This window comes from Mytilus californianus, unplaced genomic scaffold (genome assembly GCF_021869535.1).
Source record: "Mytilus californianus isolate M0D057914Y unplaced genomic scaffold, xbMytCali1.0.p SCAF_11, whole genome shotgun sequence".
Lineage (NCBI taxonomy): Eukaryota > Metazoa > Mollusca > Bivalvia > Mytilida > Mytilidae > Mytilus > Mytilus californianus.
In genome coordinates, this window is record NW_026262593.1 from 7,916,256 (window position 1) to 7,944,076 (window position 27,821).

Genomic DNA, 27,821 nt, shown 5'->3' on the forward strand with positions numbered 1-27,821 from the left:
GCATTATGAAAATTCTATAAATGAAAATAACATTTATTAGTTTCATGTATCTGAAGAAGACAAAGGAAGATAACTCCCATGAACTGCAGGCATTATTCCTGTGATTCACTTTTTTTAAAAATTAAATATTTGTTAAATGGACCGATATCTAAATATTTGAAACTAAAAAAATATAAAACAGATGGTGTCATGCTTTACTCTTTACTTTGAAAATTTGGGGTTAGAACATCCAGGTTGAGTGCTTCTTACAGAAACCCAATAAGTTTTATCTCCAAATGTTACTTTCAATGGCAATGTTGTCAGTATTCATGGTCATCATGGAAAAATGGCTTAATTGGTGTTGGTAAAGTAAAATCTTAGAAAGTTTGTCTGGCAATTACAAAGTTAAAGAATTAATAAAACAAAATAAATCTTGTTAGCTTAGGAATGAGCAAATGTTTCTGCTGATCAACATATCCATTCATTTCAAAATGTATAATGTATAAATTTGTAAGGCTAACAATGGTTAAACAAATATTAATGAGATCACCCACCCCTCCATCTCCAAGGTGCACTATCAAATTGGATGTATTGTCTTACACACATAATATTTCATACATTATAGACTATTAAACTTACTTTTCCTGATGACTTAATTCCCCTTACTAAACAGAGAACAACAACAATCCATGATAATAGCAGACAGAGTGCAAGCTTCCATTGTGGATTTCCTGTATCTGGGTAGAAATCATCAGCCTTGTTTATTACTGTTTTACTGAAAAAGAAATTGTTCAAAATAAATCCATCCATATCTTTTTTTATAAAGGGGGGGGGGGGGGGGGGTAATTAATCTTAGATAACTTACTGTTTTATATCAAAACGATTTGAATTGTCGTAGTGGTACAAAAGACAACTGTTATTCAATTACAATAAAATGATTCACAGAGTGCAGCTTTGAAATCGGGTCCAAAATAAAAAATCTAAATACATGTTCAGATTCAGCATATCAAAGAACCCCAAGAATTCAATTTTTGTTGAAAGTTTAATTTTGGACCCTTTGGATTTTAATGTGCACCAATTTTAAAAGGGGCCAAAATTAAAAATCTACACTAAGATTCAGCATATTAAGAACCCCAATAATTCAAATTTTGATGAAATCAGAGTTTAATTTTGGATCCTTAGGACCTCAATGTGGACCAATTTAAAAAGGGGCCCAAAATCTAAAATCAAAATACTCAGTTAAGATTCAGCTTAGAATTCAAGACTTTGAATTAAGCCTCATTGAAATTGGTCAAGAAATAAGAAATTTATACAAAGTATAAGAAAAGTATTGTTTTTGGCCCCTTTTTCTCCAAACGGTTAGGGCCATTACCCATAAAATCAATCCCAACCTTTGTTTTTGGTATGGAACCTTGTGTTACAATTTCATAGAGATCCATAGACTTATACTCCAGTTATTGACCGGAAAAAATCTTGGTTTTTTGGCCCTAATTCCTAAACAGTTTGAACCATAACCCCCAAAATCAATCCCAACCTTCCTTTTGAGGTCTGGAACCTTGTGGTACAATTTCATAGAGATCCATACACTTATAAAAGGTTATTGTCCTGAAACAAGAAAAATGCTTGTTTTATGCCCCTTTCTGGCCCCTTATTTTTAACAGTTAGGACAATAATCCCCAAAATCAATCCCAACCTTCCTTTTGTGGTATGGAACCTTGTGGTACAATTTCTAGAGATCCATACACTAATACTCAAGTTATTGTCTGGAAACCAAATGTCTTAGGACTATGACAACGACGACGACGTCATAACATTATGACTGCAATAATTTTGTCAATTTTTTAACCTGTATTTGGTAAACTGTTGATTTCGTTTTTTTTTAAACAGCCTATTCAGACTGCTTAGTTACTGTTAAAATTATAAACTTGAAGGACTTTCTTCCATTATGACCTTGAATACTATGACCTACTCAAAATACAGCTGTGCTACAGGTACTGGAGTATCTCCTTGGTATGTTACATTGGAACAGTTAAATCCCTGGCTGGACAATAAAGTATCTGTCTCGTTCAAATAACATCTACAGGGCATGTTATCACTCAATAATTGTGTGATGTTCATAGAACAATAGTCTAATTTCTGTGTCGACTGCTCCACACATCCTAATGGTAACCATGCCTACAACACAAACATTGATGGGTTTACTACATCTAGGTCTTGTCACAAAAATGGTTATAAATATTAAAAGAATTGTGACGATGATGATGATGATTAGTGTTTAACATCGAGTGTTATATGAAAATATTACATGAAATCCAGAAGGAGAATACACCAATGTCTATGAATAAATAGTGATAAACCCTAAGTTAGTTTTCTAGATTCATTGCTTAATGTGTTTCATTGAGGGCCTTTTATAGCTGACAATACAGTATTTTTCTCATTTTTTAAGGCCATAGGGTGACCTATAATTGCTTATATCCACATTATATTCATTTATATGGTGGATAGTTGTTTCATTGGCAATAATTCCACATCTACTTATTTTTATATCAGTACTTAACTGATGAAACACTGGTTCACAATCCAGGCAGTTCTTAGTCATCTTCAGGCATTAATAATTTGGTCTTGCGTTCGATATGGGTCATAATGTTGCACAAGACTCATAGTGCACATTTGAAGGCTGTCACTGTGAACATGGTGAGTTTGAGAAAATATTTTATTACTTTACTTTAGTTATGGGTGTTTAACCTGACTTTAAACACCTCCAACTATCTAGAAATATTAATTCAGTGGAAACTGGTCCATTTTTTGTATAACGGTTCTCTCAAGAAATTTTTTAATGTTCATTTTCAAATGGTTCAATGTCATAACTGTACTTACATCTTCACAAACAGTCCATGGTAAAGTTTTCTGCATGGAGGAGAAGAAATAGATCAGTGTATAGGCCATGATCACGTTATAGTAGATTGCGACTACTAAGGATATTAGAGCCATAGATATACCAATACCTGTAAAGTTAATACATTTGCGTGACATTTATATTTAATATGAAACAAATTATTTTATTACATGAAGAAATTGAAAAAATTTTGTATTACGTAATAAATCATTGTACAAAACACCATTTACAAGACATTAAATCTGCATAAAATTCTTCACCAATAGTTTTCTTACATTTAGAAATACAAAACATCTAAGGTATTTTATATGTACTAAAATATTACAAGCCTACTTCTCTAGCCACCAGGTGTCGATCAATAATATAAGTGTATATCATAAGGCAAGGATCAAGAAGAAAAAATCATTCCAGGTTGCCGAAACCCACAATGAAAGGGTTTTAGTAGTTGGATTACAAATTATTTGTATTTCCTACAAACATCACATACTGTAAACCAACTTATTTTTGCCCATACTTAATTGTGAGTTTAGCGATTTATAGTCCATTTCGCAATTTTCAAATTTACTTGATGTACATGTAGTTAAATAAGAAAAGATCCAGTTTTACATATTCACGATGATTTATGTTTGCATTATTTTTCTACACGCTAAAAGTCTTGAAAATAAATTGTGTGATAAAATTAATTGGTTTACATGTACAGAACTCCTGTAATCTGTACATCACAAGTTCAATCAGCTCATTTAGGGTATTATTAAATATTTTGATTGTTGCCTAAAAGTAAGATGATATTATTCTTAAAAATGTGTATATTTGGTCTTCAACTAAACTATGATCATACTGATAAGGTATATTCATTTGTGGGGTGACAGTGTTGCAGGATTTCATGATCAATTAAAACAATAAAGTTTATCAAATAAAATTAATATATTCCTTCATGTTATTAGCACACTAAACACAATCTGTTTCTAGGGGATTATGAGGAAACACTTCAAATAAATAACTTGTCGATAGTTGCTTTGTTTTTATCCAAAAAATCTTTACGAATTATGTAGAATTTTGAAAATTTGGTTTTGTTAGTGCTTGGGTTTCTGAAAAGTGTCTCCCCACACTCCACCTTAAACTTGAATGATTGAAACGCTAATTATAAATTAAACAAATAATAAACCATGAATGATTTTCTTCAAAACCTGAAATATCAACTAACAAATACTACTACAAAAACACTATTTCTTACCTTTAGCACTTGGGTTCATCCTCCAAACACCTGTTGGTCCTAAACCAGAATACTGACCCATAACTAACTCCATGAAGTACATTGGTTTTCCTATCAGGAACTGTAGGACCAAATAAGCAATCAGGAAGGCAGCTGAAATCAAGAAAAAAATATGTCAATCATAAAATTCTCAACTATTTGAATAATATGTTTGTTTGTTGGTTAATCGGACTGAAAAAAAATGAGAACTTGATTCAGGTTTATTCGATTCCATGGCTATCAGTTTCATTAGTGGAGACATTCCTGGGCTAAACTTGACCCTCAGCAAGTAACTAACATATTAACTAACTAACATACTAACATCTAACTAAAGAATATGTTCTTGACCATTTCTGCTTATCATAACCCTCCCCCTTACAACTCCCTATTCACTATTAGCAGTCAGTTTTTCTAATTTGTCAAAATAAGCTCAAAAACTTTGCTGATACATTGTTGTCTTGCAAGACAATAATTTGATGCAAGACAAAAGTTTGATGCAGAGACCAAATGAGGTTGAAGGTTAGCAAATATAAGGTCCCTGTACAGCCTTCAACAATGAGCAAAACTATATTTCATAGCAAGCTATGAAAGGCCCAAAATGGCAATTGTCAAACCATTCAAACAAGAAAACTATTACCCTGATTTATGTACAAAACAATAAACGAAAAAACAAATATGATATACAGCAACAATCGACAACCACTGATTACAGGATCCTGACTTGGGGCAGACACAAACAGAATGTGGCGGGGTTAAACATGGTTGCAGGCGCACCAACCCTCCCCTAAACTGGGACAGTGGTGCAACAGCACAGCTAACATAAGAACAAACTAAAATAAATCAGATGAAAACAGGTTTAACTCATCAGATTGATACAAAGCACAAAAACACAAAGACACATGTTCAGATATTGAAACTCTGGCTACCAGTAAGAAGACTTATTTTGTTGATGGATTCAGCCGTCCAAAAATAACTCTTATAAAGGTTAAACAATTTACAATACTATTTTATCTTTGATATAAAATCCAAAACTAAAACTAGCTAAAATAGTGCATACGTTTTGTCTATTTGTATTTATGTCACATTCTCACCAGCAATCTTTGGGTGTCATGTGACTTGTGTTGATGGCTAATTAGACATTGTGTCAATGGTATACAATCCCACAATATGCATGAAATGTTGATACTTTATAATGATTCCAAGTATTGTTTCCTATAGAACCTGAACTTCAATAATAAATAAAATTTAGTGTCTGAGTCAATTTGGTTAGCATGAATCTGGCAGCTAATTACACTTTTATCATTTAGGTTCCTTACAGTTACTCTTCTCTTCCATTTATTTTGGCTTTGAGAAAAGGAAAAAAAAGAGCTAATGAACAAAGGTGATTTGCAATAAAAAAAATCAGAATGTTCAAAATTTTCATGTCAGACAGAATGAATTTATTCTAAACGAAAGTCTATGTACCTATTACAAGCTAGAAAATCAATAAAAACCTGCAGTGTAGGTGTTAATTTACATATACATGTATCTAGTCTACATGTTCTTACTGTTTTCTTGTTAAATACATTTAATATCATGCTAAGTTTCAGACTAAAATTAATCTTTACATTGGTACATGATATAATTTCAATACATGTTTGAATTTCAATCAGTTTTCACATTGGTAACACATGTACTTTAAAAACATGACATTAAGATGTCTACATTTAATTTACAAAACTTTCCAAAGAGTTCTTTCATACATGGTTTGTTAGTGAGTCATAACTATTCAATGTTCAAATATATATACACCTAGTTAAGATGCAAAAGGATTAAGATTTTTTCAAAAACATTTAGGTGGAATATGATTTTGTCTTTTGAAAAAAAAAAGTCCAATCAACTTTTTTGCTTAATTTAGTCAAATGAAAGATGTAATACCAGTACATTTATTCTTTAAAATATTTCCTAAAATGAGATAATGAATTATTTTTGATGTCACAATGCCTATAATATTACCTTTCAGTAAGAGTAGATTGTTCAATGAGATTATTTACAGATTGACCTTGAGTCAATTTATGGCATAATTGATTCGTCAAAATGTACTTAAAATTGGTCTATTGAGACATATCTTACCATCTAGAGATTATCAGCTTGTATTGTAAAAAATATTTGATCAGATATATTTCGATTAACTATATTATCTATGTTAATTTAAATCACCCATGAATAGTTCTATTCATCATTTAATCAAAGTACACATCAACAGCTATTAAACATGATTGACAGTAATACCTCCTCCGTTTTCATAGGCCAGGTAAGGGAAACGCCATACATTTCCCAATCCTACAGAAAGTCCAATACAAGACAGAATGAACTCCCATTTGGAGCCCCATTGTCCTCTATCTTCAGTATCTTCATCAACTTTTACATCAACATCTCCATTCTGTTCTTTTAAGCCATTTATGTTGTAGCTGTCTTTTGTGTCTATCTGCAATTGAAAAAGTAGAAAATGGCATTAATAAAACAAGAGTGCACACACTGAAATGTCTCGCCTTATTTACTAATCATTGATATTATGTTGATAGTCCTAAATATAAAGCTTTATTACAACTGTCACATAAACTTAACATTAACCAAGTAAACTAAACATTGACCAATGAACCATGAAAATGAGGTCAAGGTCAGATGAACCATGCTAGGCAGGCATGTACAGCTAACAATTCTTCCATACAACAAATATAATTGACCTATTGCTTATAGTTTAAGAAAAACAGACCAAAACACAAAAACTTAACACTGAGCAATGAACCTTGAAAATGATGTCAAGGTCAAATAAAACCTATGTGACTGACATATAGATCATAAAATATTTCCATACACCAAATATAGTTGAACTATTGCATATAGTATTAGAAAAAAAGACCAAAACACAAAAACTTAGCTTTGACCACTGAACCATGAAAATGAGGTCAAGGTCAGATGACACCTGCCAGCTAGACATGTACACCTTACAATCATTCCATACACCAAATATAGTAGACCTATTGCATACAGTATAAGAAAAACAGACCAAAACACAAAAACTTAACTATAACCACTGAACCATGAAAATGAGGTCAAGGTCAGATGACACCTGCCAGTTTGACATGTACACCTTACAGTCCTTCCATACACCGAATATACTAGACCTATTGCTTATAGTATCTGAGATATGGACTTGACTACCAAAACTAAACCTTGTTCACTGATCCATGAAATGAGGTCGAGGTCAGATGGCACCTGCCAGCTAGACATGTACACCTTACAATCATTCCATACACCAAATATAGTAGACCTATTGCATACAGTATAAGAAAAACAGACCAAAACACAAAAACTTAACTATAACCACTGAACCATGAAAATGAGGAAAAGGTCAGATGACACCTGCCAGTTGGACATGTACACCTTACAGTCCTTCCATACACCGAATATACTAGACCTATTGCTTATAGTATCTGAGATATGGACTTGACCACCAAAACTTAACCTTGTTCACTGTTCCATGAAATGAGGTCAAGGTCAGATGACACCTGCCAGCTAGACATGTACACCTTACAATCATTCCATACACCAAATATAGTAGACCTATTGCATACAGTATAAGAAAAACAGACCAAAACACAAAAACTTAACTATAACCACTGAACCATGAAAATGAGGTCAAGGTCAGATGACACCTGCCAGTTGGACATGTACACCTTACAATCATTCCATACACCAAATATAGTAGACCTATTGCATACAGTATAAGAAAAACAGACCAAAACACAAAAACTTAACTATAACCACTGAACCATGAAAATGAGGTCAAGGTCAGATGACACCTGCCAGCTTGACATGTACACCTTACAATCATTCCATACACCGAATATACTAGACCTATTGCTTATAGTATCTGAGATATGAACTTGACCACCAAAACTTAACCTTGTTCACTGATCCATGAAATGAGGTCGAGGTCAAGTGAAAACTGTCTGACGGGCATGAGGACCTTGCAAGGTACGCACATACTAAATATAGTTATCCTATTACTTATAATAAGAGAGAATTTAACATTACAAAAAATCTTAACTTTTTTTTCAAGTTGTCACTGAACCATGAAAATGAGGTCGAGGACATTGGACTGACGGAAACTTCGTAACATGAGGCATCCATATACAAAGTATGAAGCATCCAGATACTCTACCTTCTAAAATATAAAGCTTTCAAGAAGTTAGCTAACACCGCCGCCGCCGCCGTAGCCGCCGGATCACTATCCCTATGTCGAGCTTTCTGCGACAAAAGTTGCAGGCTTGACAAAAATCAGATTTTCCAAGTCTTGAAAAAATATTAACAACTAGTTCAATACCAAGATGTACCATCCATTCAGGTTAACATAAATGAATATACCATCCATTCAGGTTAACATAAATGAATATACCATCCATTGAGGGTTAACATAAATGAATATACCCTCTGTTCAGGGTTCACATAAATGAATATATCATCCATTCAGAATGCTTAGTGCTTTCTCCTACACATGCATCTAGGCATTGTAAGTCTTAGAAAATAAATATGTTGCATTTCTAGTTCAAAACCTGACAAGGTCAAATCAAAGTTACATTATTCCCCTCTTTACCTACCCTAAATTTTCATGCCTACCACAACAGATTTTGACATTAAAAGCATGTTTTTGTTTGTCTATAAATGGGTAGCAAATCTTTTTTTTTCATTTATCCAAACATTTTTTTCTAGGAGAAATATAGTGTTTAATATAAAGATATTGAACTTTCCAATGTATTTCCATTGAAGATAATCCTGTAATTAAAGTATGAGCCATCCATATAAAAATACAGATAATGTTTCATCATTGTCATTGAAAGTAATTCAAGTTTTTTTAATAATGATAGGTCAAAAACAGGGGAGATATTTAACTGGAAATACAACAAAATTAAACTACAAAAAAGTGGTTGGTCTGATTAATAGTAACTTCACTTTTTCCCTTAAAACTTAAAACAGACAATTCCAACAAACAAGAGTCTCCTAAGAGCCTGAATCGCACCCCTTACAAAACAAGAGTGCACACGCTGAAATGTCTCGCCTTCTTTCCTAACTATTGATTTTATGTTGATAGTCCTAAATATAAAGCTTTACTACAAGTAACAAATAATCTTAACATGATCCAAGAAAATGAGGTCAAGGTCAGATAAACCAAACGAGAAAAACATGTACACCTTATAATCATTCAATAAACCAACATAGTTGACCTATTGCTTATAGTTTCTAAGAAACAGTCTTAACCAAGAAAACTTAACATTGACCAATGAACCATGAAAATGAGGTCAAGGTCAGATGAACCATGCCAGATAGACATGTACACCTTACAATCAATGTATGCATTAAATATAGTTGACCTATTGCTTATAGTATCTAAGAAACAAACTTAACCATGAAAACTTAACATTGACCAATGAACCATGAAAATGAGGTCGAGGTCAGATGATACCTGCCAGACAGACATATACACCTTACAATCCTTCCATACAACAAATATAGTTGATCTATTGCTTATAGTTGAAGAAAAACAGACCGAAACACAAAAACTTAACAGTGAGAAATGAACTGCGAAAATGAGGTCAAGGTCAAATAAAACCTGCGAGACTGACATGTACATCATAAAATATTTCCATACACCAAATATAGTTGACCTATTGCATATAGTATTAGAAAAAAAGACCAAAACTAAAAAAAATAACTTTGACCACTGAACCATGAAAATGAGGTCAAGGTCAGATGACACCTACCAGTTGGACATGTACACCTTACAATCATACCATATACTAAATATAGTAGACCTACTGCTTATAGTATCTGATATATGGACTTGACCATGAAAACTTAACCTTGTTCACTGATCCATGAAATGAGGTTGAGGTCGAATGAAAATTGTCTGACGGACATGAGGACCTTACAAGGTACATGTACACACATACTAAATCTAGTTATCCTATTACTCATAATAAGAAAGAAATAAACATTACAAAAAATCTGAATTTTTTTTTCAAGTAGTCACTGAACCATGAAAATGAGGTCAAGGACAATGGACACATGATAGACGGAAACTTCATATCATAAGGCATCTATATACAAGGTATGAAGCATCCAGGTCTTCTAGCTTCTTAAATATAAAGCTTTTAAGAAGTTAGCTAACGCCGCCGCCGCCGTAGCCGCCGGATCACTATCCCTATGTTGAGCTTTCTGCGACAAAAGTCGCAGGCTCGACAAAAACCCTCATAAATTGATCAAAGAGAAACCAACAACGCCATCGCAAAAAACCTAAAGCTACACAAAGAAAAACAAAGTCCCCAAAACACTACATAATAAACTGCCAAATCACAGAATCCAATAAAATGCTCCGCTGGGGCGCAGCTTGATACGACCGCAGAGGTCAAACCCTGAACAGTTGGGGCAAGTATGGACACAACATTCAAGCTTGATACAGCACTGAATTTGGATTGTAATTAAATATTTGACACAGCATAGGTTTCTGACACAGAATGAAAGTGGTCTAAGAACTTATAATTTTTTAATTTACCTATTCATACATGTGATGGACTGTGAAACTCAGATCAGGAGATTGGGAAATTTTGGTCAGGAGATTAGGACTCAGATCAGGAGGTTTTTAATCGACATAAATTTTGTCGTAAATGTAACCGTGTGCTGTAAAAATGGTCTTTTAAAGTGTGTTTTCTTCAACTTTCCATCCAATTTATTATGTTTATAGTACCCTTGTACTTATAAAGTTTCTCCATCTTTATATTTTACATGTTCAATCTAACATTTTTTTTTTTCAGTATGTTCTTTAAATTTTTTACTTCATATTCTATAAAACATTTATTGCAACCAGAACATTTGTTTAACTATCTGCAAATAGCTTTTGTTTGCATACTCAGAAAATCATTCTAACTGTTAAACAAGGGTCATAGTTATTATATAAATTTCAATTTAAGCCTTGAAAGGAAGTATAGAATCCTCAAATAATTTTCAAATTATTATTTTTTTATTTGTCCTAAGACATTTAAAATCATTTATTTACCATCCTTTTATGATTATTTGTTCAATTTATATTTTATTTATATTCTTTTAAAAATTTTCATTATTAAAAGGAAAGTAACTTAAAACAGGATAAATCAAGGGAAGTAACCCAATAAATACACAGTTTTTGTTACACAACGGCAGTTAGCCTGAGGTAAAAAATCATTGATTACCAGTATGTTTGACACCCAAGCTGACAAGTGAAGCCATATAATTATGCATGTTAATTGATTTACAGGTAAAATATAACTTCAGGTAATGTGAGTTACACCAGATGCCTGAGATGATATGTTGGGCAGAAATTTTTCATTCATGAAAAATTTCATACACGGGATTATAATTTTCCTCTTCAACCGGAGGTCGGGAGGAGACTCCTGAAAACAGGATTATTGTACTCCTGTCGGGAGGTTCACATGTATGCTATTCAAACCATATCATTATTATTTGCTTTTATATATAAATCAGAAATAACCAATTTAAAATGGAAAATTTTAAAGAAAAAAAAGGAAAAAAAAATCCCCCCCCCAAATTTTTTGAACCCCCTTATGATTCATCGCCCCCACACTCAATCCCAGCTTTCCCTTTGTGGTATGGTACCTTGCAGTACAATTTTAGAGAGATCCATTCACTTGAACACAACTTATTGTCTGGAAACTAGAAAAATGCTTGTTTTTTTTGTCCCTTTTTGGCCCCTAATTCCTAAACGTTTAAGGCAATTACCCCCAAACTCCAACCCAGCTTTCCCTTTGTGATATGGAACCTTGCAGTACAATTTCATAAAGATCCATACACTTACAAACAAGTTATTGTCCTGAAACTAGAAAAATGCCTGTTTTTTGCCCCTTTTTGGCCCCTAATTCCCAAAATTTGGAGGAAATTACCCCGAAAAATCAATCCCAGTATTCCCTTTGTGATATGGAACCCTGTGATACAATGTCAGAGAGATCCATACACTTACACACAAGTTATTGTCATGAAACTAGAAAAATGCTTGTTTTTTGCCCCTTTTTGGCCCCTTATTCCTAAAATTTGGAGGCAATTACCCCCAAAATCAATCCCAGCATCTTTTTGTGATATGGAACCTTGTGGTACAATGTCAGAGAGATCCATATACCTACACACAAGTTATGTCTGGAAGTTACAAAAATGCTTATTTTTGGCCCCTTTTTGGCCCCTAATTCCTTAACTGTTAGTACCATAACCCCCAAAATCAATCCCCACCTTCCTTTTGTGGTATTGAACCTTATGGTAAAATTTCATTGAGATCCATTCACTTAAACTAAAGTTAGAGTGCGAAAACTAATGTGTATTCGGACGACGACGCCGGACGACGACGACGACGACGACGACGACGACGACGACGACGACGACGACGACGACGACGACGCCAACGTCATACCAATATACGACCACAAAAATTTTTTTGCGGTCGTATAAAAAGGGATTAATCACCTAACTTGTGATGGTGTCTTAGGGAATCAACCCATCTGCCCATGATTTGGTCATTTTGGCATTTTTGTAGATCTTATATGGCTCATCATTTTTCCTGTTTACAGTTTCCATATATCTATTACAGCTTGAGATAATTGGCAACATGGTAAAAATTAGTTACAATCATCATTTAAGGGTGACAACTCCTAATGGGTTTATCCAATTGTTTGGGTCGTATTGGCATTTTGGTGTCTTGACAGATCCTAATGCACTTGGCCTTTACAATTTTCAAAAATGAGTTATGTTTGAAATTTGCACATTATGATTTCAAAAATCTTGTTTTTTTTTTTCAGGGAAGTGATAATATATTATATCGTGTTCTAGCAATCTCGGATCAACTTTTATAAACTTTTTGAATGAGGATAAATTTACATCTCTTGTGAATAATATCATCTGGATAGAAGATGACATTTTTACACTCTTGATTTTGATCCAAAGTCTTATTTCCTTTTTGGGGTTTTGGTTCCACAGCAATTTTTTATTTAGTTGCCCAAATCGGAAAAGTAAGCAACTGTTAAAACTTTATTTGGATCATTATATTGACAAACAAATTAAGCATAAGCTCTAATGAGCTTTTCACCGAATATAAATATATACTGGAAAAACACTCCATGCAGACTCAGAATCCCTAAAATGGATTACCGAAGGCAGAGACATATATACCTCTGCCGAAGGCCTTGAAATATCTGCCACACGCACTCAGTGTTTCTATACATGGGAAGATCCACAATCAACGTATATTTACGAGCTCGTTTTTGTTGTTATTTTTTATTTTCATTATGTGTATATTTTTGGTGGTGGAACTGTTCAACATACGAAAGTATGGTTACCCTATAAAGTGTTTAAAGATCCAGAGGAGAAGAAGAAGTTGATAGTGGATCTTCCCTTGGATAGAAATAAGTGCCTGTGTTTTCTCTTATAGAAGATTATCACACATGAACTTAAATACTAATGTTATCCTTGACTTTTTTGTTAAGTATATTTTAACAGTCTCTTTGCTTTGCCAAAAATAAAAAATAAACAGTTTTGCAATATACAATCAATACCGGAAGTTAATTTTCTAAATAAAGAAACTGAAACGAGCAGCAATGAGTAAACATTTCCGGAAATGTTAAATTCGAACCTTATCTATCCTTTATGACTTCCTTTATTATAAGAAATATATATGAACAAATACATGCGTTCATGTAAGATCATGTAAAAAATAAACAACTGTAGCTAATAGATGAGTTTGAGTGAAGATGATCAGGGGGTACTATCCGCCTCTAAATACTGACAAAATCTCACAGTGACACTACGTCTTAACACGAGTAAACTGAAAGGTCGATATTTAGATTGAAGTGTAACAATTGATTGATTGCTTGTTGACCCTAAATACACCACATCCCAAGAGTTTTTGTCCAATGCAGTCGTCGTTTTTAGGATGCGGATTGGGAAAGAATTTGTGATAAAAAAAAAAGACAGAGCCAATGAAAATGTTATTTTAGCGGTTTCACTATTTGATTTGGTGGCCTTTTAAATGTTTTAACCGACTTTTCGAATTTAGGACTGAACAGGGGGACCAGCAAAGCACAACACACACATGAAAATGTGTGTTTGCGGAGAGGGTGCCAATTCTCTCTGTACATTAAGAACCCTTACAATAACTATTTAGGGGTCAGTAGGGGAGTTGTTGCAAGGCTAAATTTCTGTTCCTTTCCAATATACCCTCGTTTCCCAATGGCATTCCCGTCATCAACCGCGTCGATCCCCTATTACAGGACACCCTGTTGTATTTATAATTCCTTTGTTCTCGTCCAGATCATGTATGAAATATTGGCCAATGGATATATTTTACTTCGCAACTGGACACCTACGGATTAAATGTCCCCATTCTGACAGGGAATGACTGCAATTTTAAACATTCCACACAGCTAAAAGGATGCCCATTTCGACAAGGAATTATCATATTTCTATACCCAAGTCAACCCTTGGGGTCCGCCCCGAACATATAAATTATATACTAATACTATTCGGTTAAGCACATGTGTTTTCCAAATCGGGACGTAGGACGTCTGGATTGATTGGTTGCAGTTGTTTAACGATACTTTCAGCACTATTGGCTTTATCGTATAGGCCAGTTTTTATTAGTGGAGGAAGCCAGAGTGACCGGGGGAAACATCGAACTTCGACAGAAAACTGGCATTCCTAATCAATTAAGATTCGAACCCACAACCGCAGCAATCACTGTAGAGGTACTTCTTTGATCACTCTGCCACCGAGGCCCCACGTCGTCTGGATAATTCCATGTCTCATTAATGATTTGATGGATTTTACTGGATTTTAATGTACGGTTTTGGTTTGCTTGTTTCCACTTTTCTCCCATCAAAATTAGAGAGCCAATACCAAATCGAAATCGAAATTTAGTATAATCCCCACAAAGATCAAAACAAAAATAAACACACCGTAACTTTTTCACGCTACTTGGATATATAAATCTTCAGGTTTCTAAAGACCAGTATACTAGTATAAGTCATAAATATATATTTTGTACATTATTTTATTCAACCGTTGTATATGAAAGGTATATTTTTCAAGAGAAGAGTAATGATCTTCACTGCAGCTGTGGGAAGGAAAACACTTTCTGGTGGTTATTATTCACGGCCGAGAGAATGTATATGGTGTCATTTGGGCTAAGGCACAACAAATATAATTAAAGTTGTTTTCCTGCCTTCCTACATACCTTAGCCTATTTTTATGTATACCCTTTTTCCGTTAAGCAACGTGAAAGTCCAGACATTTTTGGTTAAGCACTGTTAAAGTCCATAACATCTCCCCAAATACTAGTAGTCTATGTAAAAATATAAAACCATTTTACCCATTTTTTTCCAAGAAACAAGCATGTACTAGTATACATTTTGGCCTTAATGAAATTACAATCAGTTTTTCAAATCTTATTTGAATACTGAATACATTTTCGTTGCACACGAGTTCTACACGAATAGACTCCATGATCAGACTATCTTGGTGAAATTTGGTTATAAAAGTAGTGGAAAATTCTTTAGGCATATCATGTGTGGCAAGTAAGAAACCCGAAACAATTTTACAAAAGGTATACTTCTCATTTAAAAGCGTCCAATTTCCGCAGTGTCATATGTCAGAAAAGCAGGTCATATAGTTTTAAATGAGTTTACTCAATGCGATGTGCTACATTGCATTTTTATATCTTTATAATAATTAACTCTTCGTGTGGATAAAATTGTAAAAATAAATTGAATCTGCTCCCGGCTTAAATTCTACATGTTGTTCGAACTTCATAAAACGGTCATCAAATACCTCCGTTAAAAGGAAGCCGCTATATAATTTACAGTTAAGGACGGTGTATAAATGGCATGAAATACATACATACCTATAATTTACAGTTAAGGACGGTGTATAAATGGCATGAAATACATACATACAATGAAACATTGTTAAAATTGTTTTCACTTGTTTAAACGAACATATAGAAAGCACACATACTTCAATACTATCAGACAATGCCAGTTTTAATTGAATATGATTGGACAATCCAAAGCCATTCAGTAAATATACATGTATAGGGAATTCGAAGTCTTAAAAATGTTTGAATTGAGAATAAAATTCTGCGACTGACCCATATTTTTTAGTCCAACAATATTACAGCGTTGTGTTTAGTTCGAAGTTTTTGTTTTTGTTTATGTTTTATGTTTGTTTTTTTGTTTTTTTGTTTTTTTTTTAATTTGATAGAGGGGGAAAGTTGTTTTATAATTAGTTAGTCAGATCTGTATGAGCAAATTTCAAGTGGACATTGTAAATCTGGTATCAGACTTTAATCTGTACATTTGTATTAGCCAGCTTGGGGACAATTTCCGCAAAGGAGCCTTTAATCAATCAAGTAATAACGGTTCCTATAGTTATACAGCGTTATTGTTGAATAATTACGCATGCTATTTTGGGGGATGAACATAATGTGTGGTTTTATTATTTATTATACCTGAATTTAGAGGTAATTAGTTACCTGAATTTTGTTGAACGATTATGTACTTTTCGTTTTTATAATAATCGTTAAGGACCTGTTTTAAGTTAGGGTTGATATCTCAAACAACGTGTTCCTGTGTTGAAAGGTTATAATTTACATAACTATTTCACAGATTAGAATGGTCGAATAATTATTTTATCCTATTTTCCCTTAATTTCAACATATCCAAAGTGAAGGCAAATTTACACAGAAACCCGACACGACCTTCTGTATTTTGACCTGGTAGAAAAATTTCTTTATGTTAGCATTTGACTTCAAGGCGTATTCAAATAAAACAAATGTTAACATAATACAATAGTTCATTTGATTTGAGTTAAATATACCCAAATTTTGTTCAACATGTCAGTTCAATCAATTTAATTTGACAAACTTTACATAATGAACAAAATATTTCCCTATAGAAACTGTTCAATGCCTGACTTTACATAATGAACAAAATATTTCCCTAGAAACTGTCCAATGCCTGCACACTTTTGACAGGCGATTGAATAAATTCATTTCAGGCGCTAAACGTTTAACAAATCTACTGTTCTGTCATAATCAGCAAAAATATTTTGGATTGATTGTTTGTTGTCCTGTTATAGCTTTCCGTCCAGTGGCAAATTGTTTGTGCATATTCGGGAGGGGATCTTTTTTGGCTATGCATCCGACCGTTATAAAGCCCAGGACAAATTAATAATAAATCCAATAGGTAGCCAGCTTTTGCAAATGTCGGGATGAACGGTGAGAATTTCGTCTGCCAACTGGAAAATTAGGACATGTTGGTTATATAATAGGGATGTATTTTGCCTTACAGCAGGCGATCTACGAATTAAACGAACCTTTCCAAAATAGAAGTTTCAAAAGTTCACGTGTCGAGTGTCCTACATGCACGAGGATCCGATTTATCTACCCCATAACGACTGAGAGTGGCTGTATTTATATATCAGACATTATGTCATAGTCAAAAGGACGCCATTCTTTAGTATGGGTTTCACTGCCGGTAGGGAGAAGTCCAGAAAACATGTTCTGCATTTTAATACCCCAGTCAATCCTTGGGGTTTACTATTGGACGAGGAGGGGTACAATTTAGTTGCACTGATAAACTGGAATGCGATCATTTTGTGCACGCTTCGTTACATACTTATAAGGTTATGTCCCCATCTACAATTGAAGTTTTTTGTTCAGCCTTTACGTCTATTTCATACAGCTTTGTTTTAATTATTTATCAGACATTTCAATCAAAGATCAAAATTATGTGTTATTGATTCTTTTAGTGTCCACCCACTTTTCACGCATTCTGAACAAATTTCTTCTTGGGTGAACTTTAATTTGAAAGTGAACTAAGATAAATTCACTAGATTCATTAAAACCTACATATATATGATATGAAATCAATTTCAACTAAATGTATCAACACTATCATCTTAAACAGGTAAATACAACTACAAAACACGTCATCGTTCATCTATTTACATATTTTATTTTACTCCTAAAAAGGTGTGTTACAACATTTATTTATTTCATTAACCTAAGTTGACATCCGGGAACAAAGTGCCACGGAAGTCATTGTAGCAATACTGTCCATCATCATAAGATCAGAGTTTACTTTTAGATTCTCAGGTACTTCCTATCTCAACTAGTTCTTTAGGTTACAGTACGTTTAAAAGAACCTATAAAAACCCAGTATATAGGATTTTCCAAGACAATTATACCCTTGTAACTTGTAGTAATTTCTATATTTCCATCTTGTTACTCGAGGACTTGCATATATTGATTGATAATTGGTTTTAACACCACTTTATTCAGCACTATAGGCTATATTGTGGCGGTCAGTTTTAGTGGGGGGGGGGGGGGGGGGGGTGGGGAGGGGGGAAGCCGGAATACCCGGCGATAACCATCGACCTTCGGCAAGAAAACTGACAATTGTTGTAATATGGGTGTTGAACGCACCTGCCCCTTGCGGGGTTCGAACTCACAACCCCAGTGTTGACAAGCTATAGTGATACAGTAGATGAACTACTTAGACTACTCGGCCACTGAGGCCCCGATGACTTGTATAAGCTAAGCTTTAAGGCAATACAGTTGGTTCTTAAATGGGTGCAAAAAAAACTTTTTTCCAAATTTAAAAAAAAAAAGTTCAGTCATGAAGCTTTCTGACGATGACAGTCAGTTCTGATATAAATTGACCAGGGTTTTAAATTCTTGCTGTTTAAATGAGGGTAAATAACCTCAATTCAACATCTTTCCAATATGTGATGATACAAGAAAATACCGCACATAGATAAATCCTTATTTCATATATAATAGCACTTATGAATATAATTTTATTTGGTTTAATCATAAGCAACCAAAAATTTAAATGTGTATCTTAATGTTAATAATTAAAATATTTCCTTGTCATAACTAATAACCTTTTATCAATTATCAATAATTGTTTACCATAAATCCTACATACCAGGACCTAAACGGCAGTACACTTGTCTTATTCTGTTTTTGTATCTTATTTTGTCCAAACATTCTATAGCGGTTAACGATTCTTGTAAAATCATGTAAAAGTTATCTCATGTTCATACAAATAAGATTCTGTATGAAGAAAAGTTATGTTTTGGTTATTTTTTTTCAATTTATGTCGTTGAGTTGCCGTTACATCGACATACACCCCACAAGGACGGATCCAGGATTTGTGATGGGGCGAAAATTTCAGAAAAAAAGAATGAATACAGCAGAGCGGACCGATGTTAATTTTAATATGACGATCTTGTGCTTAAAATTATAAGTTTTCCAATCAAAACGGGTGGGCGTACGCCATCTATGCCCACATCCCCGATTCCGCCACTGCCCCACAACTCCCGTTTAATCATTTTATTGTATCTATATTTTTATTCATTCGAAACACTAGTAACAGTGTTTTTTAGGGGGAGGATGTCTCATTGACATGTACTTGGCCCCTCCCTTTAGTCACAGAAATAAAACCATCATTAAGTATATTTCACAATATACAAATTTCCGGTTGGTAACATAATTATTCATGTTTTTTTCATGACAAATACAGTATGTCATAGATAGTAACAGATGTTAAAGATCCGTATCTGGTTTGTTAAAAAAATCAGATTTATTTAATTACACGATTTGGTTACTAATGTCACTCTTTTCGATTCGATATCTGGATACTGGATGTCGACATGCTAATTGGAACTAATTGTGCATTCTTGCTGTAATGTATACGCGGTATCAAAAGAAATTTTAAATAACTTAATTAATGCAAACAAATGGCCATTCATATATCTTGAAATATACTAATTATCATACATTGAAAGATATAAAACAGTATTTAAAGTTTCTGATTGTCTTAACGATCATTACAATTGACAAAATTACTGTTTTCACTTCGAAAATTATTCTTAGAACAGACAAAGCTGTGAAGCTGGAAAAAGTTTAAGGTCTAGCATTCACTCGATTATAAAAGTTAAATGCATTTAGAGTGTCAGAAAGACAAAATTTTTAAGCAGGATGGGACACTTTAGCCGAACGAGATATAGCTTAAAAAGTGCAAAAATATATCTTTAATGACAGCCATAATAATGAAACACAAATTTAGCATTTTTACCACTATAAACAAATGCCTGATTTGAGGTGTTATTCACATTATCTGGAACTAATACACAATACATTATGGAAATGAAAATTAGCTCTCAGCACCATTCAATCATCTTCATTGACATATGTTTTATCAATATCAATTTGGAATTTTGGACTTCTACGTCATTTGGTCTCTGATGGAGAGTTGTTTCATTGGAAATCATACCAAATCTTCTTATTTTACATGACAAATTGAAAACCAATGTTTAGACAGAGTTTGCCCCAAAAACAGACATTTACAGGTAAACTTTGCGTGACAATGAAATGCATGACCCTTTATAATAACTGAGCTGAGCAAAATTGGGAAGACCTGGAAAGAAACAAAACGAACAGCCATGGACAGGAAGAAATGGAGAAAAACTGTTGCCCTATATCCCCCTTGGGACGAAGTGGATTAAGTTAAGTAAGTCATGACCCTTTATCTATAAGCCCCAGACTAGGTCGGCTTGTCATTTAGATTTTATTCCCAAATAAAAGAGGTAAATTACATTAACTTATGTAACATGAAATAACACAATAACACAATTCTCAGGGTTATTGTGCCAGAGCGACTGAACTATCACATTACTTTGTTATCATGACAAAGATATACAATTAACACTTCTGGTAACATACAGGGTCTATTTGAATAGAACTACAGTCAGACTGTTGGAATTAATACTTTAAACTATACACCTATTGTAAAGCCGTAGAAAACGTATGCCAACTGCGAACTAAGAATAACTTTACAACTCCGAGTCATTTGAGCAAATTACTATTCAATTACCGTATACAGTAATCCTAGTAGGTAATTTACAATAAAAATGGCCACATACAACAAAAGTTCTAAATATAAAAAGTATTAAAATCTCCTGACCGTCAGTAATGCTTGTCATAATGCTATGAAGAGAAAAGACGAAGTTCATTGTCATGCAACATTAAATTCTTATATTTCAATAGGTTTCATGATTTAATGGCGTCCTACACACAATAGATTGGTATCATTTGAAAGAACATAAACCGAGGACATTCTGGCACTTTAAATAAATGTTGTTATTGTTTTTATTTCTTTAAGCAGACAGCATTTGAACAAGGATTTGTATAGTAAAATTCTTGATTTGAATAATACACCAGTAAAATAAGTCTAAAATGTAAGAAACAATTTAGAAAAAGGACTCTCAGAAGCATAGTCAATATAAAAATAGAGTGAATTGTCTTGTCCTGTCCTCGGGCACACATGTAAATCAGCAAAACGGTTTATATATTTGTAAACAACAAAAGTTTTTTTTGTTTCAATTAGCATAAAATACACTTAGAATGGAGAGTCTAAATACGAATTAACGAAACAACCTCTTTTTAGCAAAATATAATCTACTAACTATGTACAATCTAGTAACAACATGATGATTACCGGAGATATACTAAACATGGTATTATATATGAGTATTATTTTAACAATTAAGATATGGGATTACTGTCAACCAAGACAGCCTCTGTAAATATCCAGATAAAATTCATCCACCGTTCAAAAAAAAACTTCCAAAGTAAAGCTAGATATATATATATACTTGGTATCTTTTGATTCATTCGCCTCCCTTTGACTAATTTAAAATCAATAAGTTGAAATGTTTAAAATTTCAACCTGACTACTATAAACAAAGTCTTGCACGAACAAAAGAAAAATTAAAAACTATATCAAATTGTTTCTTACAAGTTGTTTTTCTTTTTTTTTTTGTAATAAGCTTTTAAAATGTGACTCACCGACATGATTCGACAGTGTTACGAAGTTTATCTCGTTCAATAGAATTGTATCTCCAAAAATCAATTATATGTGTGACTGCTTTCAGCAAGTTTCAGGTACAGAATGAAATAATTGAAATACAGGTATTCCTTAAATCATGACTAGCATGTGTAAATAATAGTGAATCAGTCGTCAAATCATTCAAGCATGGAAAATAACAGGTAATTTGTATGGGGGAATTAAGATGAGTTACTTATCACAGTGAAACAGAACAAAGGACTTAAATGACATTGTGTATATACTGATTGTAATTTAAAAACATAGGTATATCTATTTTAAACAAATATTGATCAAGTTAAGAAATATTGTTTTTTTTTACTTTAAATGCAACTTTTATGCCGGCCTCTGTCAATCAACGATTGTCTTTTAGTCTCGACCTTTCCTTAGAATACAATTTATTTCACTGATTGGTTATTATGTTTGTATGTCATAACACATATACGTCATGCACGGTTTACCTGAAATATTCATGTTCATTTGTTGGTAAATAAAAATGCACTGTAGCAGTACGTTAATCAACAGTTATTTACAAACACTCGTAGGCGGAACATGCATGAAAGGCTTGGCTAGCCACTCTCTACCGGTATCTAAAATTTTCCATCCGTGAACCAATGCATGTATATATATTAAACTAAGTCCTCTATACACGATTTTTTTACATCTATTACGAAACCATAACCTATAATCGATAAAAGATATTTCATTCAGTGAAAAAAATTGCCTACTAATCAACTTTCATGTCATAGTTTATTGCCGAAGTTTACTAAACGTGACCTTAATAAACAAACAAAAAGGTCATGGAACACGTGAAAATAAGTGAGATGATAGACATGCACCTGTTGGTGACCTTCTGCTGTTGTCTGTTCTATGGTCGGGTTGTTGTCTCTTTGACACATTCCCCATTTCCATTCTCAACTTTAATATAACGATGTTATTTTTCATGTTTTCCATGCGTTTGTATTTGTTAAGTAAACTTTGTCAGAACAGTTGTTAAATGATTTGATGTATTAAAATTTTTCTTTCAGACTCAATTAACACTCACTTCCACTTTTGTTTACCATCGCGGTTTTTTCCTCGCACTTGCGCTTTGGTGTTGCCGAAATACTAACGAGAGGTCTCATGGTTAAGGTCACTCGATGCGGAAAAGCTATAGGCAAGTTGTGAATACGGAAGACAATAATTCAATAGCAGTACATTTCTGAAGATTTTGAGAAGATAAAGGATTTTCGTTTAAAAGGAAGTCTATGTAAATGTGTTTTGTAGTAAAACTTAGCCACTCAAGTATATAAAACAATAAATAATATATAATAGCCATATCTACGGCAAAACCTTTTTTCATATGATTTTAACCGTGCAGCAACTACACTTTTTTCGACGCAGTAATTTTACTCGCTTTGGCCAGAATTGTTTTAACTGAATCATTATTATTTTATGGGGTGGATCTGCTGACTTTCTGTCAAAGGGACTTGTGTGTACACAGATACTCTGCACGTGTCCCTTTTTAGTACTAGATGATACGGATGATCATGTTAGTTAGTTAGGAAGTATGGTGCTCCATTCATTAAATAGTCATGGTCACTGAGGAGAGCCGGACTAGACAACTGCATGATTAGTACATATATGTATATTATGCCTTGTACTTTTTTTACTCTTATGATGTTTTGTGTACCGTGTTGTCATTACACAATATCTTGACAAATTTGCATCATGGGAAACTACGTCGAAATGCATTCATCCTGTAAGGTTATTTCAGTCACCAAACATTAAAAAACAATCACATTTAACTACAGTCTACACATTGCACAGTCACTCTCTAGAATACGTTACACTAGCAAAATATCTGGATTTACCCATCAACTCTATAACCTTAAAAGAGAAGTAAACATAAATAATATATGCAACAAAGCTAACAGCACTCTAGGCTTTCTAAGGAGGAACCTGAATATTAGCTCAACGCCAATTAAAGAGCAGGCTTACAAGTCCCAATAGTAAGACCATTACTAGGGTATGCTTGCTCTGTTTGGGACCCTTGATTACAACGAGACATAGACATCATTGAAAAAGTTCAAGGAAGACTGCCCGTTTTGTAACCAACAAAGACATGCAGAAACACCTCAAGCGTTGGTTACATGCATGTTCAATCATCTTGCTGATGGACATGAGCTCCTTATCACGAATGAACATACCACATTTTGTTGTGATACGGAGAAACATACTTATAATAGGTTTACATGTGTGAGCGTAAAGTTGAGGTAAAGGCAATATCATTTCAATATGACATGTGCCAGAATTCCATCATACTTCTTAAAATAATTTATGCCAAAATATTATTTGTAGCAGAGATTAAGACAAGTATGTGTCTGAGGAATCTAATTAAAATTAGTTCTCCGCTTTTTCCGAGTCCTCATTTTCGTTTGGTTGTTTTAATATGAGGATTGGGCGGGGGGGGTTCTTTCATTGCTGTATTTTTTAATTTTTTGGGTAATTTTTCTTTATCTTTAAAAGTAATGCTTATTCTGTAAAATTCTGATAATAATCATTTTACTATTAGATGTATCTGTTACCACATGATTTCTTTATTCTGTAAATGGTTCATTTCTGTAATCAGTACTTTATTGCCTAATTCTTTAAATGTTCACAGTTATTCTTTATTCCTTTGCACTGACCCCATTATTCTTTATTTTTATTTATTTTTTTTTTTTTTTTGCTCAATATTCTCTATTCATTTTTTTTGCCATCTCTTCTGTAAACCCCATCAATACCCTCTTATATGTTGCACTTTGTAGCTCACACGCTACATTTAAACACCCGAACGAAGACGAGGAGGAAGCTCGGAGAACTGATTTTTTTTAGATTGGGTTTCTGTGTATCTTTACAGTACATGTACACGGCTACACGCTTCAGGCTTAACCTATGAAAATTAAGATGACGTTAAATCCACACATACATGTAACGTAAGAAGAGCAAATACTCATATGACACCTCAGTCTCGCATCCATTACGTTGTTGAACTGTCTTGCGGCAGCTTTGAAAGACCAAATCCAGAATATATAGCGTAGCAACGACTGTCAGGGTACAATTTACCTTATCCTGATTTTAATACAGTTTATTGTTACTGATACTTTAAAGGACACGATCTGTTGAACACATTCATGTGCTCATTTTTAATGACATATATATACTGTTACACCAGGGTTTTCGATATCATAAACTAGTCAAAACATTTACTAAATTTTATCATCGGTATAAGGACATCATTCGTAAATATAACTCAACATGCAGACATCTTATACATTCGGGTATTTCACATCCAATCTTTTATGGTAATATTCTTTACAATGCACAAAAATGTCAGTATTCACCTCAAAAGCTAACAAAACCTTTAAATAGACTTATTAAGAAGGGATATAGTTACGATACTGTTGTCAGGTCATTAAAGATTGCATATTTTGGCTTTAATATTGATTCACTTATAGGGTCTTTGCATCGGAATTAAACATATTTATTCTAAAACCAGTTGTTGGCATGACACGGGTTATGTTCTTCTCATATATTTTATGACGGTATAATACTAAACCCCTAACAGGAGGGATTGTGCCTGATATTCATATGATGAAGACATAATCTTTCAATCAGTTTAATTGAGGTCTGGAGCTGGCATGTCAGTAACTGCTAGTAGTCTGTTGTTATTTATGTATTATTGTCATTTTGTTTATTTTCTTTTGTTTCCTATTCTGACATCGGACTCGGACTTCTCTTAAACTGAGTTTTACTGTGCGTACTGTTGTACGTTTGTTTTTTCTACATTGGCTAGAGGTATAGGGGGAGGGTTGAGATCTCAAAAAACACGTTTTACCCCGCCGCATTTTTGCGCCTGTCCCAAGTCAGGAGCCTCTGGCCTTTGTTAGTCTTGTATCATTTTTAATTTTAGTTTCTTGTGTATAATTTGGAGTTTAGTATGACGTCCATTATCACTGAACTAGTATGCATATTTGTTTAGGGGACAGCTGAAGGACGCCTCCGGGTGCGGGAGTTTCTCGCTGCATTGAAGACCCATTGGTGGCCTTCGGCTGTTGTCTGCTCTATGGTCGGCTTGTTGTCTCTTTGACACATTCCCCATTTCCATTCTCAATTTTAAGTACCTAAACTTCACAGTTTATGCACCCTGAATTAATACATTTAAATATTTGCAATAGAGTGAATGCGTGCCGATTTTTTTCTTTTCAATAGCACCTACACTCTTTTTTTTAATTTGTTTTTTTGCCATATTATGGTCATGCATTTGATTATCACAATAGTTATCAAAGGTACCAGGCTTATAATTTAATACGCCAGACGCGGGTTTCGTCTACATAAGACTCATCAGTGACTCTCAGATCAAAATAGTTAGAAAGCCAAACAAGTACAAAGTTGAAGAGCATTTATGACCTAAAATTCCAAAAAATTGCGCCAAATACGGTTTAGGATATCTATGCCTGGGATAAGAAAATCCTTAGTATTTCGAATAATTCATTCTTTTGCAAACAGTAAATTTATAAAAATGACCATATAATTGATATTCGTGTCAACACCGAAGTGCTGACTACTGGGCTGGTGATACCCTCGGGGACGAAACGTCCAACAGCAGTGGCATCGACCCAGTGGTGTAAATAGTTATCAAAGGTACCAGGCTTATCATTTAATACGCCAGACGAGCGTTTCGTCTACATAAGACTCATCAGTGACGCTCAGATCAAAATAGTTAGAAAGCCAAACAAGTACACACATCTTTAATTTTACATTCCTCAAAACACATCCCACTCTACACAGTAATTTGAGAAATTGGTTCAATTTCAATGCCTAATTCACGGCAAAGAGATTTGACACATGATTTCCGATAAGTTATTATTTTTTTATTTAAGTGAACACTTAAGAAAACATAATCATATTCCTACCGTGTGTTCTTGAATCCTCAATTATCGATTTAAAATTGATTAAAACGTTAAACATTCCTTTTAAATATTACAATTATTGTAAAAAAAACTATTTTTGGAATCTACGCCAAAACGTTTTTGTGAAATTGATATACCTTCATGCCCTTCATGTACTGAATATACAGTATGGTGTCGATAACAATGCATTGATATAAAATATCAAAAGAGACGGATAGGTGCAAGGCCAGAAACCTATGTTCTTGGTTAAAGGGTTCTGGTAAAAAGCAACTGGGTTTAATTTGTATGTTATTTGATGCAGAGGTTTTCAAAAATGGTGTCAATGATGTAAACGGGATTTTGTGAGTGATAAACACAATACAAGGAATGTTGTAGGTCAAATATGGCGACATATTTTACTTAAATTTGGAGAGTCATTTTAATTCTATTTTACGTCGATGGGAGAATGTAAATGCATACTAATGAGAAAACCAAACTCAATGAATTCTATTTTATTTGGTTGTAAAATCTGAAATTTAAACTGAATTAAATCCAGTTATTGAACACGATGATAAAACTTTATTAACATCAAAGTGAGTTATTTTAATGAGATATTCTCTGAAGCAAAAACTCGACATCGTCCTAAAGTTTCTATTTAACTTTAAATAAATATAATGTGTATATCATATCGTCTCGATTGATGCGCTTCTTTCAATTTTCACAAGCTGTTTCCTTCAACACCTATAAACAACTTTTAT

At 33.6% G+C, this 27,821-nt stretch overlaps 1 protein-coding gene and 1 long non-coding RNA gene across 2 annotated transcripts in view; both read right to left on the reverse strand.

Moving 5' to 3' along the window:
* LOC127719474 (sodium- and chloride-dependent glycine transporter 2-like) overlaps positions 1–22,280 on the reverse strand; it is a 33,394-nt gene extending 11,114 nt beyond the window's left edge. Inside the window, exons 1-6 of the mRNA XM_052225623.1 lie at positions 22,114–22,280; positions 6,399–6,594; positions 4,110–4,241; positions 2,857–2,984; positions 1,949–2,154; positions 619–754 (exon numbers count right to left, since the gene is read on the reverse strand). Coding sequence (XP_052081583.1) covers positions 619–754; positions 1,949–2,154; positions 2,857–2,984; positions 4,110–4,241; positions 6,399–6,594; positions 22,114–22,119 — 804 coding nt within the window. The 5' untranslated portion in view covers positions 22,120–22,280. The remainder of the gene's footprint in view (positions 1–618; positions 755–1,948; positions 2,155–2,856; positions 2,985–4,109; positions 4,242–6,398; positions 6,595–22,113) is intronic.
* LOC127719475 (uncharacterized) lies at positions 6,645–8,319 on the reverse strand. Its single transcript, XR_007990323.1, has 2 exons — positions 7,994–8,319; positions 6,645–7,113 (listed from the first exon to the last, which is right to left on the reverse strand). It is a non-coding gene; the product is annotated as an uncharacterized LOC127719475 (long non-coding RNA).
* Positions 22,281–27,821: the final 5,541 nt, after the last annotated feature.